Consider the following 18922-nt stretch of genomic DNA (forward strand, 5'->3'; position numbering starts at 1 on the left):
GCCTCTTCCACAAAGAATGGGTAGGACTTCGGTTTTCAAAGTGATGCCCATAGGCCCCATGTAGCAGAATGCCTAGAATGCAAACCCGATGTCTGGATTCAAAGACGCCCCCTGTGGCAAAGAACTGCTGCCAAAGTGGCTGTTAACTGCCTTGAACAGACGGACAGATGCATGCCAGGGTATCTGCGAGGAAAGGGATGGCAAGTGAGGGCTAGGATCTACCTGAGCTTTCAAGTGCTGGCAGGACAGCTGGAAAGCAGCTCACAGGCAGGCTCATACTTGTTGGGTTTTAACATAATATAAAATCTCCCTGTGATCTCCACTTTGTTCAGTGCTTAACTAGATGGCTAGTTGTTTCTCGTCTGGGAGGAATGTGAACTGTATGTGCCTCGTGGTGGTCAGCTGAAAGAGAAGGATCCATGTCAGGAATTTCTCCCCTTGAGCATGGAGGCTGGCACTGTACCAGTGGGAATCCAAAGGGTTAATAGAATCTGCTGCTCTAGAATCAGCTGTGTGCAGTTTCCCACTGTTTGAGGCGAAGAACAAAAATGGAACAATGCCGTCTTGTTGGGCTTTGAGGATCCTCTGCAATTTAGGACCGGAGGATCAGCACAGGGACAAAGACCCAGGAGGATCCAATGCTTTTCCTTCCGCATCGTGGAGGCACGGTCATAAATTTGGGACGCTCATGCATCAAAACAGTGCCTGGGACACAATGATTTCATTAATGTCAGTGGCTGAGATGTGACCTGAGAGAAGAGTGGGTGTCTGAATGCTCTGCTCAGTGCTACAGTTTTGTGTGTGACCTCAGACTAACTAGGCAGAGCAATAAAAGATGGTATGATAAACATGCAACCTTGTCATTGCTGGGGCTTTCGTCTAACTGATGGGATAATTATCAGTCTCTCTTTTGGCTCAAAGCTTCATTTCCAGACAATATTGAGCACAATTATAAACACTGTCATATCTGCACCATAACAAATTGTTTGATTTTCTAGGTCAAATCTGCTACTTAGGGTGATATCACTCATGAAAGCTGGTATTTTATTTCTGCTTTTACCAGCATTATTTTGCTTCAAAATGACTTAAAATGCATTAGTGTCATAGCCTGTGAGCTACTCGGAGATTTTTGGCAGACTAAATTGTACCTTTCCTTTCTTTGTTCTAGTAGCAATTTTTCCATTAAGATACAAAAACGGAATAAATTATGCTCGTCTTAAACAGATTTTTTCCTAATTAATTTTGCTAAAACAGTCAGGGGGAGGAAGAGGAGGTTGATTTTTAAACACTTCATCAGAAATGGACACAACTAGTGCAGCTAATGAGCACCTCCACCAATACTCCTGGGACCTTTCTTCTGATGCGCTCCTGGATAGCTGAGGTCAGCCAAAGCACTTCTGTTAACAGTTCCAAGATTTTAAATTCTCTGGCTCTGGCATTTTCTGTGGAGGGAACTCCTCAATTCTAGCAGACTTGTCTTGTTAGTGTGCCAGAGCCTGAGTTTTCAGCTAGGCAGTGGGGAGTTGTGATCACTGCCCTGGTTGGCTAAAAATTGCCCACATCCTATTATCACTACACTCTCTCCCCTCCACTCCAGCCCACGTGTTTGACTCATCCACCTCTTCCATCTTGTCTTTTAGACACTAAGCCCTCTGGGGCATGTTTGCACAGTGACACTGTGGGGCTCAGTCTGGTTAGATTCTTGCTGCTACTGCAATAGTGTGTTAAAAGGTAATAAAAGTTTGTTCACCTTCTATGGAGGGTGCAAGGCCCATGTGTTTATCTAGGCCTTTGCCTGCACTGGAGTTCCATTAAGTGTTGGATGGGGTTTGGGTTTTATCCTCCTTAAGGTTGTGTCTGGTAAGTGATTTGGGCGTTGCCTGTATCTGGCCAGTTGGCTATTTGTGATGAAATTTTTATTTATTTTTTCCCAGTGGCTTGGGCAGCGTGTGACTATTTTGCTGATATGGCTTGTATTACAGCTACTGTATGTGTATTGGCAATGCCTGGTGCATACAAGGCAGGTGCCATATTTCACTCATTCCTGTGATCCTTACTGGCCCAGGAAAGAGGCGAGCTTAGTCTTCTGTGTGGGTCATCATCAGCGTTGAGGCTGGTGACCCTCAAGAAAGGGGACGTACTTGCAGGAATCAGTGTCGGGGATCCAGTTGCTCTGTCGTGGGTCTGTGAAGAGAGCGAAAGCTATTGTTTCTTTGGTTAAAACTGAGTTACCACAATGAAATGAGTGTTTGAGGCCTGCTCTGGAGATGCAGAGGGATGCTGCTCAGGCCCAGAGGCATAGCCTCACCTTTAGAGACATGAGGCGTTCCAGTGACAGGAATGGCTGCTTTTCTGTGCCACTGCATCTAGCCAGCAATTCCAACCTGGTGAATAGTCGTGTTACATCTTCGCCTATAGAGTATCTCTTCATTGGTGACAAGTGGTGAGACTTCTCAGTGCCAGCAAGGCCTTTCCAGGACGCCATCGCTCCAGTGTAGCACCTAAATCTGCCCAAGAAAAAATAATATTCAGAAACATCATTCTGTGGGAGCAGGTAGAGTTACTTTAAGGAAATAGCCCCGAGAAAAATGCCCCAGCCCTGGAGCCAGTGGGGAATGGCCATCCTGCCCCAAGAGAGCATTCTGAAAATGTATTTTGAACAGAATTTCTGGAAAATAGAGTGGGCCTTGTCTCCACAAGAAAGCTGCACCAGTTTAACATCAATCAGTTTTTAAACCTATTTAGTAAAATTATTGCAAACCCCAGTGTGAATAATATGATTTATTTCAGTTCTGCTCATTAAATGCCTACTTGACTTTGGCCAAACCAAAATGAGCCTGGTTCAAACCAAACTGAACCAATCAAACCAAGTTGGCCTTTTGCACCAACTTAACAGATTTGGTTTAATATCACAATTAAAAAAAATTAAACCAGTGGAGCATTCTCCTGTAGATAGTCTCAGAGTAGCTCCACCAGTGTGCATCTCTGCCCTGCTGGACGTACAGGTTTAGGGCAAGAGGGATTCACTTGGTACTTAGCAGCTGCCCATGCAGTTTGATTTGCAGCTAAGGGATGTTTGATAACCCAGCTAGTAACTGAATTGATGTACATTCCTAAGGCAATAAGTGAATCTCACAGGCTTTGCAGCTCGCTGGGCTCCTTCACCTACAGGAAGAAGGCAGTAGTGTGAAGTAGATCAGCAGGTGTTGGAATGTAAAAGTATTTGGTTCAGAGCATCCATTTATTTGGATTTAGGAAGTAACCAGGATTATGGGATTTATCTGGGAAAACATAACAATAGAACATAAAGTTGGACTGGGTGGCATAGTTGATATTTGTATTTGGAGACCAGGAAACTGTCTCACTGATGAAACCAGGCTTGCTTTGTTGACCTGGACAATGAGTAGAATTAATGCATTCCAAACCAATGGTAATAAAACCAGTAGGAATGGACAGTGGTATCAGCATACTGTGTAGCTGTGCAGGAGATCAGCGCTCAGGAGCAGCATGGCTCACAAATAATATGTTCAAGGATACTGGGTGATGTGGAGTGGAGGTGGGAAGAAAAGCTGCACTCTTCATATACTGCCAGTTCTACTCCATATTATTATTAGTCATAGTTATTGACTTATTATCAACAATGTGCTAAGTGCTGGACAAGACCCTAAGAGAAAGATGGTCTCTGCCCCAGAGAGTCTGAGATGCTGTGCACTGGGAAACCCAGACAGGCAGGGCTGGGATGCTCACCACTTACACAAACCATCTGCCCTCCATTCCAGGGAAAGTAAAACACCTTATAGAGAAGTCTTGTCTTTCCTCAATTCAGAGCTTTTCTCTTGTAAAGTTCTGTGATTTGTATATTACAGTCCTTTGTTGTTTAAAGAAATTCTGCTTGAATTGCTTATTCATTAATCCCTTCAGTCCCCTGCTCAACTTTAGCCCCGTGCGCCTCCTTTTAAACATAGTTTGTGTCTCCGACTGCTTATCTTCTCTGTCAGTCTCCCGCTTAGAGTCAGTATGCACTGTGGGATGGTTACACTTACCTCTTATGAGAACCCACCGGAATGTGTTAAATATCTATGTAACACCCAGTAGGTGTCGCTCACATTTCTGTGTGCCAGATCTCTCAGCCCACTCAGATGATCTGAGGGCAGCTGTGGCTGTTGCTGTGTGCACCCTCAGACTGCCAAGAAACCTGTTTGCTGGGAGTCTGATGGCTTTGCCCTGTTTGTTTCAATGGTGGTGGTGCTTTTAAATACACTTTCCCCAAAATAGCTTAAATCTGTGAACTCCTGAGCATGCTGCACAGCCGGTTTGTCGGGGCTATGTTTGTGGAGAACCAAGATGGGTGGAGGTGTGAAGTGGTGGGAGTTTTGTTCTGTGATGGCTGTGCCCACTGGTGAGTGTGCTGTGTGAGTGGGGGGACCAGTGTGCTTCTGTTTCAGTTTGACATTTTGGGCTTGTTTGTAATTAATGGCTGGGGTGCCCTGGATCGGTGTCCTCTTTAAAAATCCAAATAAAGCCGCAAATTTAAACAGCCACCCAGCACAAGTAGCCTTTTGTGAGGGAAATGCAGAGCCAGAGTCCTTTGAGAGCTCTTGCTCAGTTCTGTAATAAGCAAATCCAGATGCATTCATTTTGCATCCATTTGCTGCCTTTCTAATGAAGCATTAGTAGTATCTGATGGGGTTGGTTTTAAAGTGAATTTAGTGAGGGTGAAAGGCAGCACATGACAGCCCAGGACAGAGTCCCCTTTGTATATCCACTGGGGTGTGAGTCTCTGGGTGTCAAATGCTCCAGGCATTTCCCCACCAGCAGGAAGACCTTTCTGAAATGAATGCTGAAATTCTCCTGACTCAAGGAGCTGCAGTTTTAAGAGCCTTGAAGTGAGGCTACTTTCCAGGGATTGTCAGTCATGGCAAGTGCCAAGCAGCAGTGGCGATGTTTGGGTTGGGGACACACGCACCAGAGTGAAGGGTGCAGTATAAAAACCTAGAGAGTGATACTGTAAACTGATCTGGCCATTCCTTCCGATAAGGCCATTCAACAGCCATCCCACGATACTGACTCGTGATCACCTGCGTTAGGCTGGATTTGAAGCAGTGACTAGATGGAAAAAGGCTATGCATCACATCTCCCAGGCGAGTTTTCTGGAGTAATTTTGGTGGTTAAATGCTCACATTTGAAGGCAACAGTAGACATTCTTGTGGAATATGTTAATTAATCCAGTGACGAGGGTAAGGAACATTCAGGAAACTCCAATTATTAAGGTTACACTGGGAAGGCTAATTTGGCCACATTTCACGCCAACATTTATAGTTTATAGTGTACTCTAATAACATAAAGGATTATATTAAAGGTTACATTTAATAAGGGAGAAAGGAATAAAAAATATTCTGTATTTCCAGCATGGCTGAGCTAACACGGCTAGAGCAAATTCAAATTTGCAGTTTCTCAATTTGTCTTGGTCTCATGGCCTTGGTATTGCATTAACAATTGTTTCTTAAATTTTCTAATTTTGGATTTGTTTTATTTTTCTTATCTTCTCTTTTCTCTTTCTTATTTTTTCTTAAAAGAAAATAGAAAAATAAACTGGTGATAATTGGTTTTCATAGGTTACAGAGCTAGCAAAGCTTGTAAGCTATGAACCAGCAAGCTGGCACCTAATTAACCACCTTTTATGTGGAGAATGCATCTATCTTTAAGTGCACCTAGACTCCAGGGAATACTGTACTGCTCATGCTTAGGAAGTGATTCTAAAATGGTCATATGTTTACATACAAAGCAAAAGCTGTTGCCTTCAAAGAGAACTGAGGTAAGTGGGGAAGTGGGATACCGGGAGGAAGCACGAGCAGGAGAGCGCAAGAGGGGAGGGTTCCTGCCTCATACTGAGAAAGCGGGATGATCAGCAAGTTATCTTAAGTGCCTATACACAAATGCAAGAAGCCTGGGAAACAAGCAGGGAGAACTGGAAGTCCTGGCACAGTCAAGGAATTATGATGTGATTGGAATAACAGAGACTTGGTGGGTTAACTCACATGACTGGAGTACTGTCATGGATGGATATAAACTGTTCAGGAAGGACAGGCAGGGCAGAAAAGGAGGGGGAGTTGCATTGTATGTAAGAGAGCAGTATGACTGCTCAGAGCTCTGGTATGAAACTGCAGAAAAACTTGAGAGTCTCTGGATTAAGTTTAGAAGTGTGAGCAACAATGGTGATGTTGTGGTGGGAGTCTGCTATAGACCACTGGATCAGGGGGATGAGGTGGACAAGGCTTTCTTCCAGCAACTAACTGAAGTTGCTAGATCTCAGGCCCTGGTTCTCATGGGAGACTTCAATTACCCTGATATCTGCTGGGAGAGCAATACAGCGGTGCACAGACAATCCAAGAAGTTTTTGGAAAGTGTAGGGGACAATTTCCTGGTGCAAGTGCTGGAGAAACCAACTAGGGGCAGAGCTCTTCTTGACCTGCTGCTCACAACCCAGGAAGAATTAGTAGGGAAAGCAAAAGTGGATGGGAACTTGGGAGGCAGTGACCATGATCTAGTTGAGTTCAGGATCCTGACACAAGGAAGAAAGGAGAGCAGCAGAATACGGACCCTGAACTTCAGAAAAGCAGACTTTGACTCCCTCCGGGAACTGATGGGCAGGAACCCCTGGGAGAATAACATGAGGGGGAAAGGAGTCCAGGAGAGCGGGCTGTATTTTAAAGAATCCTTATTGAGGTTCCAGGAACAAACCATCCCGATGTGTAGAAAGAATTGTAAATATGGCAGGCAACCAGCTTGGCTTAACAGTGAAATCTTTGCTGATCTTAAACACAAAAAAGAAGCTTAGAAGAAGTGGAAGATTGGACCAATGACCAGGGAGGAGTATAAAAATATTGCTCAGGCATGCAGGAGTGAAATCAGGAAGGCCAAATCACACTTGGAGTTGCAGCTAGCAAGGGATGTTAAGAGTAACAAGAAGGGTTTCTTCAGGTATGTTGGCAACAAGAAGAAAGCCAAGGAAAGTGTGGGCCCCTTACTGAATGAGAGCGCAACCTAGTGACAGAGGATGTGGAAAAAGCTAATGTACTCAATGCTTTTTTTGCCTCTGTCTTCACGAACAGGGTCATCTCCCAGACTACTGCACTGGGCAGCACAGCATGGGGAGGAGGTGACCAGCCCTCTGTGGAGAAAGAAGTGGTTTGGGACTATTTAGAAAACCTGGACGAGCAAAAGTCCATGGGGCCGGATGCGCCGCATCCGAGAGTGCTAAAAGAGTTGGCGGATGTGATTGTAGAGCCATTGGCCATTATCTTTGAAAACTCATGGTGACCGGGGAAGGTCCCAGATGACTGGAAAAAGGCTAATGTAGTGTCCATCTTTTAAAAACAGAAGGAGGAGGATCCTGGGAACTACAGGCCAGTCAGCCTCACCTCAGTCCCTGGAAAAATCACGGAGCAGGTCCTCAAGGAATCAATTCTGAAGTACTTAGAGGAGAGGAAAGTGATCAGGAACAGTCAGCATGGATTCACCAAGGGCAAGTCATGCCTGACTAATCTATTTGCCTTCTGTGACGAGATAACTGGCTCTATAGATGAGGGGAAAGCAGTGAATGTGTTATTCCTTGACTTTAGCAAAGCTTTTGATACGATATCCCACAGTATTCTTGCCAGCAAGTTAAAGAAATATGGGCTGGATGAATGGACTATAAGGTGGATAGAAAGTTGGCTACATCGTCGGGCAAACAGGGTAGTGATCAATGGCTCCATGTCTAGTTGGCAGCCGGTATCAAGTGGAGTGCCTCAAGGGTCGGTCCTGGGGCCGGTTTTGTTCAATATCTTCATTAATAATCTGAAAGATGGCGTGGACTGCACCCTCAGCAAGTTTACAGATGACACTAAACTGGGAGGAGTGGTAGATACGCTGGAGGGTAGGGATAGGATACTGTCAGGGTTCCTTCCCCACTCTGAACTCTAGGGTACAGATGTGGGGACATGCAAGAAAGATCCCCTAAGCTTATTCTTACCAGTTTAGGTTAAAAAATTCCCCAAGGTACAAACTTTGCCTTGTCCTTGAACAGTATGCTGCCACCACCAAGCATTTTAAACAAAGAACGGGGAAAGAGACCACTTGGAGACATCTTTCCCCAAAATATCCCCCCAAGATCTACACCCCCTTTCCTGGGGAAGGCTTGATAAGAATCCTCACCAATTTGTACAGGTGAACACAAACCCAAACCCTTGGATCTTAAGAACCAATGAAAAATCAATCAGGTCCTTAAAAGAAGAATTTTAATTAAAGAAAAGGTAAAAGAATCACCTCTGTAAAATCAGGATGGAAAATACTTTACAGGGTATTCAGATTCAAAACACAGAGGATTCCCCTCTGGGCAAAACGTTAAAGTTACAGAAAACAGGAATAAACCTCCCTCTTAACACAGGGAAAATTCACATAAAGCAAAAGATAAACTAATCCGCCTTGCCTGGCTTACCTATACTGTTTGCAATATTGGAGACTTGGATTAGGATGGGTTAGAGAAGATGAATTTCTGTCTGGCTTCTCTCAGTCCAAAGAGAGAACCACCACGTAAAACAAAGAGCACAAAACAAAAGCCTTTCCACACCTCCCCCCTCCCCCAAAGATTTGAAAGTATCTTGTTCCTTTATTGGTCCTTTGGGTCAGGTGCCAACCAGGTTAGCTGAGCTTCTTAACCCTTTACAGGTAACAGGATGTTGCCTCTGGCCAGGAGGGATTTTATAGCACTGTATACAGAAAGGTGGTTACCCTTTCCTTTATATTTATGACAGATACAGAGGGACCTAGACAAATTAGAGGATTGGGCCAAAAGAAATCTGATGAGGTTCAATAAGGACAAGTGCAGAGTCCTGCACTTAGGACGGAAGAATCCCATGCACTGCTACAGACTAGGGACCGAATGGCTAGGCAGCAGTTCTGCAGAAAAGGACCTAGGGGTTATAGTGGATGAGAAGCTGGATATGAGTCACCAGTGTGCCCTTGTTGCCAAGAAGGCTAACGGCATTTTGGGCTGTATAACTAGGGGCATTGCCAGCAGATTGAGGGTTGTGATCATTCCTCTCTATTTGACATTGGTGAGGCCTCATCTGGAGTACTGAGTCCAGTTTTGGGCCCCACATTACAAGAAGGATGTGGAAAAATTGGAAAGCGTCCAGCGGAGGGCAACAAAAATGATCAGGGGACTGGAACACATGACTTATGAGGAGAGGCTGAGGGAATTGGGATTGTTTAGTCTGCAGAAGAGAAGAGTGAGGGGGGATTTGATAGCTGCTTTCAACTACCTGAAAGGGGGTTCCAAAGAGGATGGATCTAGACTGTTCTCAGTGGTAGCAGATGATAGAACAAGGTGTAATGGTTTCAAGTTGCAGTGCGGGAGGTTTAGGTTGGATATTAGGAAAAACTTTTTCACTAGGAGGGTGGTGAAGCACTGGAATGGGTTACCTAGAGAGGTGGTGGAATTTCCTTCCTTAAAGGTTTTTAAAGTCAGGCTTGACAAAGCCCTGGCAGGGGTGATTTAGTTGTGGATTGGTCCTGCTTTGAGCAGGGGGTTGGACTAGATGATCTCCTGAGTTCCCTTCCAACCTTGATATTCTATGGTTTGATTCTATGACTATGTCCATGCCAAGGTCCAAGCTTCTGCAGTTTTTGTTGGGGGTCGGATGCAGAGAGGAAGTATGGTTATCATTTTTAATTTAAATTAAATCTACCTATTTTGGGCCAAAGGAATTTTGCTTATACCCATGCTGTTGCTGGTCCGCCTTTCCCCACTGCAAAAAATCACTGTTGTGCAGGGACCAAGACAGGAATATTTCGGGTCAGGAAGTAAATGCTTTGGAAAATTATAGAGACAAGGTGGGTGACTTAATATCTTTCATTGGACCAGCTTCTGTTGGTGAAAGAGACAAACTTTTGAGTTCTATAGGCACTCTTGTTCAGGAAAAATAGAGCATGGGAAAATAAGAGTTAAACAGAAATTATAATTTCTGTAATTATAGATATAATAACTACTTGGTATAATTAGGACTTCAGGTATATTAGAACTTCTTTTTGTTTTTCAGCAAATTAAACAGAAGCAACCTATTTTTGCATTTTCATTTACTATCCTAGTCCCGGTACTAGCAATGGTCAGCCCTGTCTTTCGGCAAAGATAGTTTGAAGAACAGGAGTATCAAAAAGATCTTTTTATTTAGTACATTCTTAGGGCCGGGAAAGTCATTTTAATATCAGAGAATACTTAATGAATTGATGCCTGCTCAATATAAAGTGTTATGAATGCTTTAGAGGACACACACAATCTCTTAGGAAGAAAGACAACAGTTTCCAGAAGCTGACAATGGACGACAGGGGATGGATCACTTGGTGATTACCTGTTCTGTTCATTCCCTCTGGGGCATTGGCCACTGTTGGTAGACATGATACTGGGATAGATGGACCTTTGGTCTGACCCAGCATGGCCATTCTTATGTTCTTAGCTGTAGATCCTGGATTCCTGAACAGCTATTTGAAGGATTTAATGTAATGAAGGATTTAACGGAAAACTCATTTCGCCCACCCTCCTTGCTCTTCAACAGCATTAGACCATTAAAGAAGATCAACCCCCATTTCAGCGCAGAAACTCCAGTGTAGCCAAGTCAACGATGAGAAAGATAATTAGCAAGTTAAATGCTCAGTTCTTTATTCAAATTATGTTTAATAATATTGAGCTATAAGAAAACAGTGGCAAAAACTGTTAACAGCTGGCTTTTTTATTATCAACGTAGGTTTGTTTTGCATAGCATTTTCAGCTTAATGAAAGCTGCCTGAGTTTCCTGTCATTTTTCAATCCTATTTCTATATTATGCTTTATCAGCCATTGGCTAGCAATTCGCAGGATTGCAAATGAGCTCTGAATATTTTAGGAGCCACTGGGTTTCAGGAATTAATGATGTGCCTGTATTTTATGACTGTGATTCAAGTTCCATTGGCTAACCAGCCCCAGAATTATATGTGCATGCAGAGGGAATCCTTGTTTATGGGACTGTTAGAGTCTTGCTGGGAGCTATGGGCTGCAGTTCCAAGCCAAGTATGAATAAAACACCACAGGGATTCTTTTTCGGCTCTGAAGTTTCAAATATTAATAGGGTATCATTTTCATGACAAGTATTGCAACAGGTTGTGAGCACTTTGTTATAAAACATTTTCTCTTAGTGGAATCACATATTTTAATGGAAATGTGATGTCATTTAAATTATTGATATCCAAAAGCACAAGTCCACTGTGTGTCCACAGATATTGAAATAGTTTCAGATGGGCTCTTTTCTAGCTGCTCCCATGTCTGTTAGATTGCATTCCTCTCCATAAATATTACATCAACCAGCACACCAGGACCGATGTGGCAGCAAACCAGCATTTAGCGTAATAGGCAGCAAGTGGAAGCATGATTGCAAACTGTCTCAGTTCATCTAAATGGCCCAGGCTTCCACACAAAACCTTCTAGTTGTGGTTAGCCACAATTGACTTTTTTCTTTCTCTATAATATTAACAACCCTCCTTCAGAAATTTGACAAAGAGTTCATCTAATGTAGGTGTTGGCATGTACCCTAGGGAGTCAGAAAGTCCCCTGGGAGAGAATGTGGGCTGGCTTTTGCTCTTGCGCCGTGGTAAATCTATAGCCAGTGGATTTGCTCTGGATTTACACCACTGTCTTTTTGTTCTGTGTTTGTACAGTGCCTTGCACAATGGGCTCTTAGGTGCCACTGCATTACAAACCATAAATAATTATAGCTGAGAGTGCAGTTTTGTGGGTGTGGTGGTGCGAGGGTTGTGTTTGTATTTCTGACATTCGAGACTGTGGCTAGACAGATTGACACTCTGGCTAGGGACTGTAAGCCTTCTACAATGCTGCATCCCCATTGGATCGGGGAGCAGCATAGCAGCATAACACTTCAGAGTGTGTTAAGATCAAAGTTTGTTGTATTTACCCATCTGCCAACCCGAGTTTTCTCTGTCCAAGTTTTGAAGCGTCTTACAGCACACTGCGTACGCGCTTGCTACACTGCTTTAAACTTCCTCATGCTTACTTAGAAAATAAAAATCTCTCTCCATCTCCTGTTCACTGGCCCCATTTCAGAAAAGATTTCCCTTGCTTTTGGGCCCACCCTTTCAATTAGTCACAAGAAAAGACAACATTTGGGTTTCCAGTGTCCCATCTCAATTCCATCCCTTGACACAGCAGCGTCAGTACAAGGCTGTCTAGGTGCTGGACAGGAATCAAACAGTCCCCTCACTGTACATTGCACTTTGAAAATGTTAACCTCTAGCTCTTTATAAATACAAGAGGATTAAAGGGTCTGAAGGGCTTATAACGGGATGTCGAAAGAATCCAAAGTGACCAGTCAAAATGTCGGCATAACCATCAAAATAAACAATCTCTCGGGAATCTCTATCTGCTTTAGTTGAAATCCTGCTTTCTGTTATTAAATTGTAATTTACCAAGAACAAAATGCTAGTCCGATTGGGGAATTGGGAACAGAAATGAAGACAGCTTGTAGTTATGTCGCTGAGACCACAACTTTTCTCCCAGGAGCCTTTTATCTCAATAACAGACACAGGATGAGGAGGGGAGAGAATGGATGGAAAATAGAGTAGTTTATTCATATCGGACAGGTTTCCCAATTGAAAACTGGATGCAGAATAGCATCTGGTGCTGCTAAAAGAAGAGTTGTCTGAACAATGTCCAGCTAGGGACTCATTGGCAACTTGTCAACAGCCTCAAGAGATACATTGCACTTGTCTCAATCGGCACAGATTGCAGTCTTCCTCATCTCCAAAAACTGCAAACCATGAAAACTACAAATCTGAGCATGCAGTACTCTGTCTTTACCTGAGTAGCCTAGAGGTAGTCTTGGAAGGATTAGATTTTTATCGGCAAATGTCAATAAATGTTAATACCATACACACACAACTGACGAAAAATATTTTCATTGATAACAATAAAAATTTACAGATCGGCAAAGTAAGAAAAATGCTGCTTGAGAACTTATTAGAGTTTGATTTAAGAGTATTTACTTTATATATTTGACACATTATGTAGACAATTTGTGTTTTAATGGTTGCAAAGCTTTAACTTTTTGAATCTCGGTGGTCTAAAGTAATTAAATAATAATTGCCTCCCCTCCCCATACTCTGATGCTGTTACAGTTTTCTACAACTGTGAAAATTTAAATAAATAAAAATGAAAAAAAAATGCTTATCAATACACATTGTGTCAAAATTATAAAAAAAAGGAAATTGAATTCTGCCAAGCCTACCTATATGTATTGCTCTGTGAAAGGTGGGGAAAATAAGTGTGTGATTTTTATGGGTTTTATAATGTTCCAAGGAGCCTGAAGCTATTTAACAAAAAACTGTTTGCTTTTTACTTTGGAAATATGAGGAATATAAAGTCTGGTCTGCCTGTTTTTATTGAAGGACTCTTTGGTAACAATGTGAGATTCCTCTGCCTGCAGTTGAAAGGGAGGAAAGATGGGGAGATGTATCTTTAACATCTTTTTCTTCCAGGTGTGAGCAGGACATTGGAGTTGTATACTGTAGCTATTAACATAAGTGCAGTGTGTTTAGTGTCTTGACTCTCACTTCAGTTTCCCATGCTCAGCATCTTTTGATGTCATAACAGAGCTGCCAACCCCAATTATTTTAAATCACATGCCAGGTCCGAAAAAAACACGACATTTTAAAAATATGGTGTTCTTTTTATTTGCCTTCTGGTTTTTGAGCCTATAGAGGTCATGTTTTTCAGCTTTGTTCTGCAACCCCAACGATTAGAAATTTATGTGTTTAAAAAAAACCTTATATAATCTCATGACTCCAGGAGCTGGGGCTTTAGAAAAACCCCTAATATCATGGGGAAATTGCAAGAGTTGGAATAAGTTCTTCTGATGTGCATAGAGTTTTCCAGGAAAGTCAGGGGAGTCAGACTCAGTTTTGTACATTAAAAGACAAAAAGAAAAAAAAAATCAAGGCAGGGTTAAAAACCCACCTCCCAAATTCCAGGAGGTGCCTCCAGAGGAGGCACAAACACAGTCCCTCCTCTGTGCTGATGACCTTTAAGGGTGCAGGCTGCATTGCCAAACCCTGTGGGCCACTTGTACTGTGCTGCCCTCTAGCCACCCATGAAAGTTACTGTAGTTGTCAACCTGGGATAATGAAATAACATTAACTTTGGCTTAGAAGCAGATTATTGTGCCTCCCTCTTCTACATGAAGCAGCATTCCAGCATTCTGTGGTAGCTGCATATGGCCCGGGTGGAAGCTGCCAGTGCCCAAAGCCGTTAATGTGTGTGTGTTTTGTCATCAATAATGTTCTGAGATGTTCATAATCCATGGAGCTGGTTCTCCAGCTCTGCTGATGCTTACGCTCTCTTTCTTTCTTTTTTTCCCTTCATTCCTTCCCGTTTCTGTGCCGGCAGCAAACCCTGGAGACGAACCTCACCAACCTGGTTAAACGCAATAGCGAACTCGAAAACCAGATGGCCAAGCTGATACAGATCTGCCAGCAGGTGGAGGTACGTGGTGGCAATGCTTCATAGAGCGGGGGTCCATGCTGGCTGAGGGGTGTGTGCATTGGGGGCGTGATACCTGCCTGCAGCATGGGAACCCTGAATGGGGGAGAGGGGTTATTTGGGGTGATGATTGGGAGGCAACGGGGTGAAATTTGGAAAGGGATCATGCAGGGGAAAGCCCTGGCTTGAGATGAGTGAGGCTGCAGGATGGTGTCCCAAGGGCAATGGCAGAAACCCCATACCTTGATTAATTTAAATCTAGGCAGGACAGACTGCTGGTAAATACTATATTACAATGAGCAAACTGCACTAGCTATGGGGGAGGTAGCTTAATAGCATGTTCCCTCTAACCGAGATTGTTCTGTGCAATTCTCCCATGGCAGCTGGATGTTGGGAGGTGGACGGTGTCAGTGATGAATGGGGGCATGCACTGCCTGACCACTGTGGGTGCGTCATCCTCTCAGGGTGTAGGGGGATTAGTTGACACAGGGAGGTGTAGTTTACATCTCCTTGCCCCAGGTTGGGACAGTCTGGCCCAATATAGCTAGAGCTGTGAGCCGGTAAAGTGTCTGAGACAATTTCTCGGGAGAAGATAGTTTGTCTGGAGAAGGGAAAATGGAAGTGGCTGATGGGCCATAAACGAATAATTATAACTGTACTGTGGAGAGGAGTATGGAGTAAGCAGCATGGGGTCTGCACTGGAGTCTCTGCTCTTAACTGCCTTTGTAAGTGCTGTGGAGGAAGCAGAAACCCGTATGCAGTGAGAGCTGGAGAGACCGTATCGTAAAACACCCCTGTTAGAGGACAAACAAGCAATAGTCAATGAGATGAGAGGTAGTGTAGATAGTTGCAGAGGGAACACCTTCCAATCCCGATCCTACAAGGTGATGTGCACATGTGAACACCCGCTATTGCAGTGGGGCACTGTGAGAGTACAGGGCCCACATGTGGGCTCAGGGCTCAAGTGGGGAAGTACGAAAGAAGAAGGAATTCTGTGCTATTTGGAATTTGAGTGCTGCTGCATGGACACAGACTGGCCTGTGTTGCTTGTGGGTGGTTACAGTTGTGATGGGTTGGACCCCCCTTTCTGGGGCACCACCTGATGTGCTGGGGTCTCACTGAGCCCACCCTTTCCACCAGCCTGGGTTTCCTAACCCTGTTTTTGCTGTGCTAGGCTCTCAAGCCTTCTCCAGCGTGCGCACGCACGCACACACACACGAGCACACACACATCCAGCTGCAGAGACCGACTGAAATCAGCTCCTCCTTTGGGGTATAAATCCAAAATAATATTGTCTCGCGCTGTGTAGAAATATCTGCACAGCGCAATCTCATAAAAATTCACCCTCTCCCTCAGTGTGGAGAGATATGCACAGCTTTTTGCACCCTCTCTCCCACAAGATATGAATTCCACAAACTGGGTTTTGGAATAAACAAAAACAAGTTTATAAACTATAAAAGATATATTTTAAGTGATTATAAGGGATAGCAAGCAGAACAAAGCAAATTTATTGAGCAAATAAAACAAAACACGCAAACTAAGCATAATACACTACAGAAACAGGTTAAACATAGTAATTTTGCACCCTAAATGTTGTTTAGCTAGGTTGTAGAGTTTCTGTAGCTCAGAGTTCCAGTTATATCTCTTTACAGGCTAGACCCCTGTTCTCAGCCTGGACTCATCCCTTGCCTTCCCATAGCTTAGTTCCTTGGTTTCTTCGGAAGCTTTCAGCCGTCTTCCTTCTCGAGTCGGCAGGCAAATGGAGAGTCCAATTGCCTTACTTCCCAGCCTTAAATAGAATTTACATAAGGCGGGAAGCCTTCGTTTCCCAGTGGAAAAGTACCAGTAATGTCCCAGGTGGTATTCTGTACCAGGTGACCTTATCACCTGACCTTGCAGTGTCAAAGCAACCATGAAACAAGGTTTATTTGCAATGTCCACAGGAAGGAACTTCAGGGAAGATGGGAGATCCACATCTTCGAAGGTTCATTGTTTTTTCCTAATGGCCCTTTAAGACTCATTGCTTTCCCAAGTACACACACAGTTGTAATTGTTAAATAGACAATATTCCTAACTTCAGATACAGAAATAATACATGCATACAAATTGGATAAATACATTCAGTAAATCATAACCTTTCCAATGATACCTCACATGACCCGTCTTGCATAAAGCATGTCTTAGTTATGCCATATTCATATCATAACCATATTTCTATGAAGAATATGGGGTGTAACATCACAATGGTGTCTATGCCGCTAACTGATTATAGAATCCTGATAACCGTCATGGCTGGGCTGAGCCACTGTATAGGGTTGCCAACTTGCTAATTGCACAAAACTGAACATCCTTGCCCCGCCCCCTGCCCTTCCCCAAGGCCCTATCCTGCCCCACCCCTTCTCTGAGGCCCCGCCCCAATTTACTCCATCCCCACTCCCTCCATTGCTCACTCTCCCCCACCCTCACTCACTTTCACTGGGCTGGGGAAGAGGGTTGTGGTGTGGTGGGGTGAGGGCTCTGGCTGCAGGTGTGAACTCTGGTGTGGAGCCAGGGATGAGGGGTTTGGCGTGCAGGAGGGGATTCTGGGCAGCAGCCAAGGGCTTTGGATTGCAGAAGGGGGCTCAAGGCTGGGACAGCAGTGTGGGAGGGGGTGCGGGGTGTAGGGTCTGGGAGGGAGTTAGGGTGCAGGAGGGAGTTCCAACCTGGGGCAGGGGGGTCAGGGTGAGGGCTCCAGCCGTGTGGCACTTACCTCAGGCAGCTCCTGGTCCATGGCTCAGAGGGACTAAGGCAGACTTCCTGCCTGCCCTGGCTCCGCATGTCTCCTGGAAGCAGCTGGCATGTCTGGCCCGTAGGTGGAGGCACGGCCAGGCGGCTCTGCACTGTGCATGCTGCCCCCCTTCTGCAGGTGCTGCCCCCGCAGATCCCATTGGCCTGGCCAATGGGCGCTTCAGAGCCAGTGCTCGGGGCGGGGTCAGCACGTGGAGGTTCCCTGATTGCCCCTGTGCCTAGGGGCCGCAGGGACATGCTGACTGCTTCTGGGAGCTGCATGGAGCCAGGGAGGGCCGGGAGACTGCCTTAGCCCTGCTGTACCACTGACTGGAATTTTAATGGACCAGTCAGCGGTGCTGACCGGGGCCGCCAGAGTCGCTTTTCATCCGGGCGTTCCGGTTGAAAACCTGATGCCTGGCAAACTTAGCACTGGAGGGGGCTGATGAGGGCTGGGGGTAATGAATGGCACATGATCTCACAGTGTGAAGCTCTAGCAGAGTCAAGCCAGTGCTGTATTGGGATATATCACTTACGAAATGGTTCCCAATCTTTTTACAAAAGCGACCCTCCCACCGCCCACTGCCTTTTGTCTCTTTCTATGACCCAGCATTCTATAAATGCATCCTTTGCCCTGGCATCACAACACTAGTCCTGACCTCGCCCCCTCTGCACTCATCCGGCCATGGCAGCTCCTGTCCCACAGTGCTCAGCCAGATGCCCCACTCCAGGTATTGTGGCTTGGTTCATGGGGTCTCAGCACCACTCAGGTTTGGCCCGGTTACCCCTCCGCACCAGGCTGGGAGAAGTATGTGTTTGCCTAGGCCAGGGCCCAGGAATGGGTTAATTCAACCCTGGATGTGACAACTAACCTAGAAACTTCCGACAACCCACTGTTTGGAAAATACCAAATTAGGTCACTCAGCATCCTTTGTCTGACCCAAAACCTGTTTGTCAGCTTTGTTGTGGACACAAATTTCATACATGACTTCATAAATATTGCAATGATTATGAAGATCAGGATGACATAACCTTTTGTTAGCTATCTTACATTATATTCTCTCAGGATAAATACTAGGAAAGCAGTGTGCTAGGTGTAGTGAGTTTGGCAGGGCTGTTAGGAGCCTTGACACAGAGCAGTGGCTCCTTTCCCAGCTAGTACCAGTTGACCTCAGTGTCACACAAAGGAGCTTGGGAGGGTGGGGGTGGAGGGGATACAGGAAATTGCTGGGCAAGGTGACAGGGACTGCAAAGGAGGAAGACTGGGACTAGTAATAGTTGGGGGAGACTGAGACTAGGAATGGCTGGGCAAAGAGACTGAGATGGGGATCAGACTCCTGGGACTTGGTAGTCAAGAAGAATGATGGTGGCTGAGATGATGGCCCAGGAATGAGGAAGAGACAGGAGTGGTACAGGGACAGGCTGGGGCAGAAGGGGTCAAGTTTGAGGGAAAGAGGCAGAAGTCTGAGCCCATTAAAGCACACTTCGCTCTAGAATCTGGAATGAAACCCAAAATTCCTGAGTCTCACTATTTCTCTGCAGTCAGCAAATATCTGTGAAACCCACTGGCAAAGTTTATGGCTCACCCCTCTC

General features: G+C 44.8%; 1 protein-coding gene across 2 annotated transcripts in view; it reads left to right on the top strand.

Moving 5' to 3' along the window:
* The window catches only part of MID2 (midline 2), a 300175-nt gene that overhangs the window by 149993 nt on the left and 131260 nt on the right, over positions 1–18922 (top strand). For both annotated transcript variants that reach the window (XM_077826406.1, XM_077826405.1), the window contains exon 2: positions 14471–14566. In XM_077826406.1, the coding sequence (XP_077682532.1) occupies positions 14471–14566 (96 nt within the window). The remainder of the gene's footprint in view (positions 1–14470; positions 14567–18922) is intronic.

This window comes from Eretmochelys imbricata, chromosome 9 (assembly GCF_965152235.1).
Source record: "Eretmochelys imbricata isolate rEreImb1 chromosome 9, rEreImb1.hap1, whole genome shotgun sequence".
NCBI lineage: Eukaryota > Metazoa > Chordata > Testudines > Cheloniidae > Eretmochelys > Eretmochelys imbricata.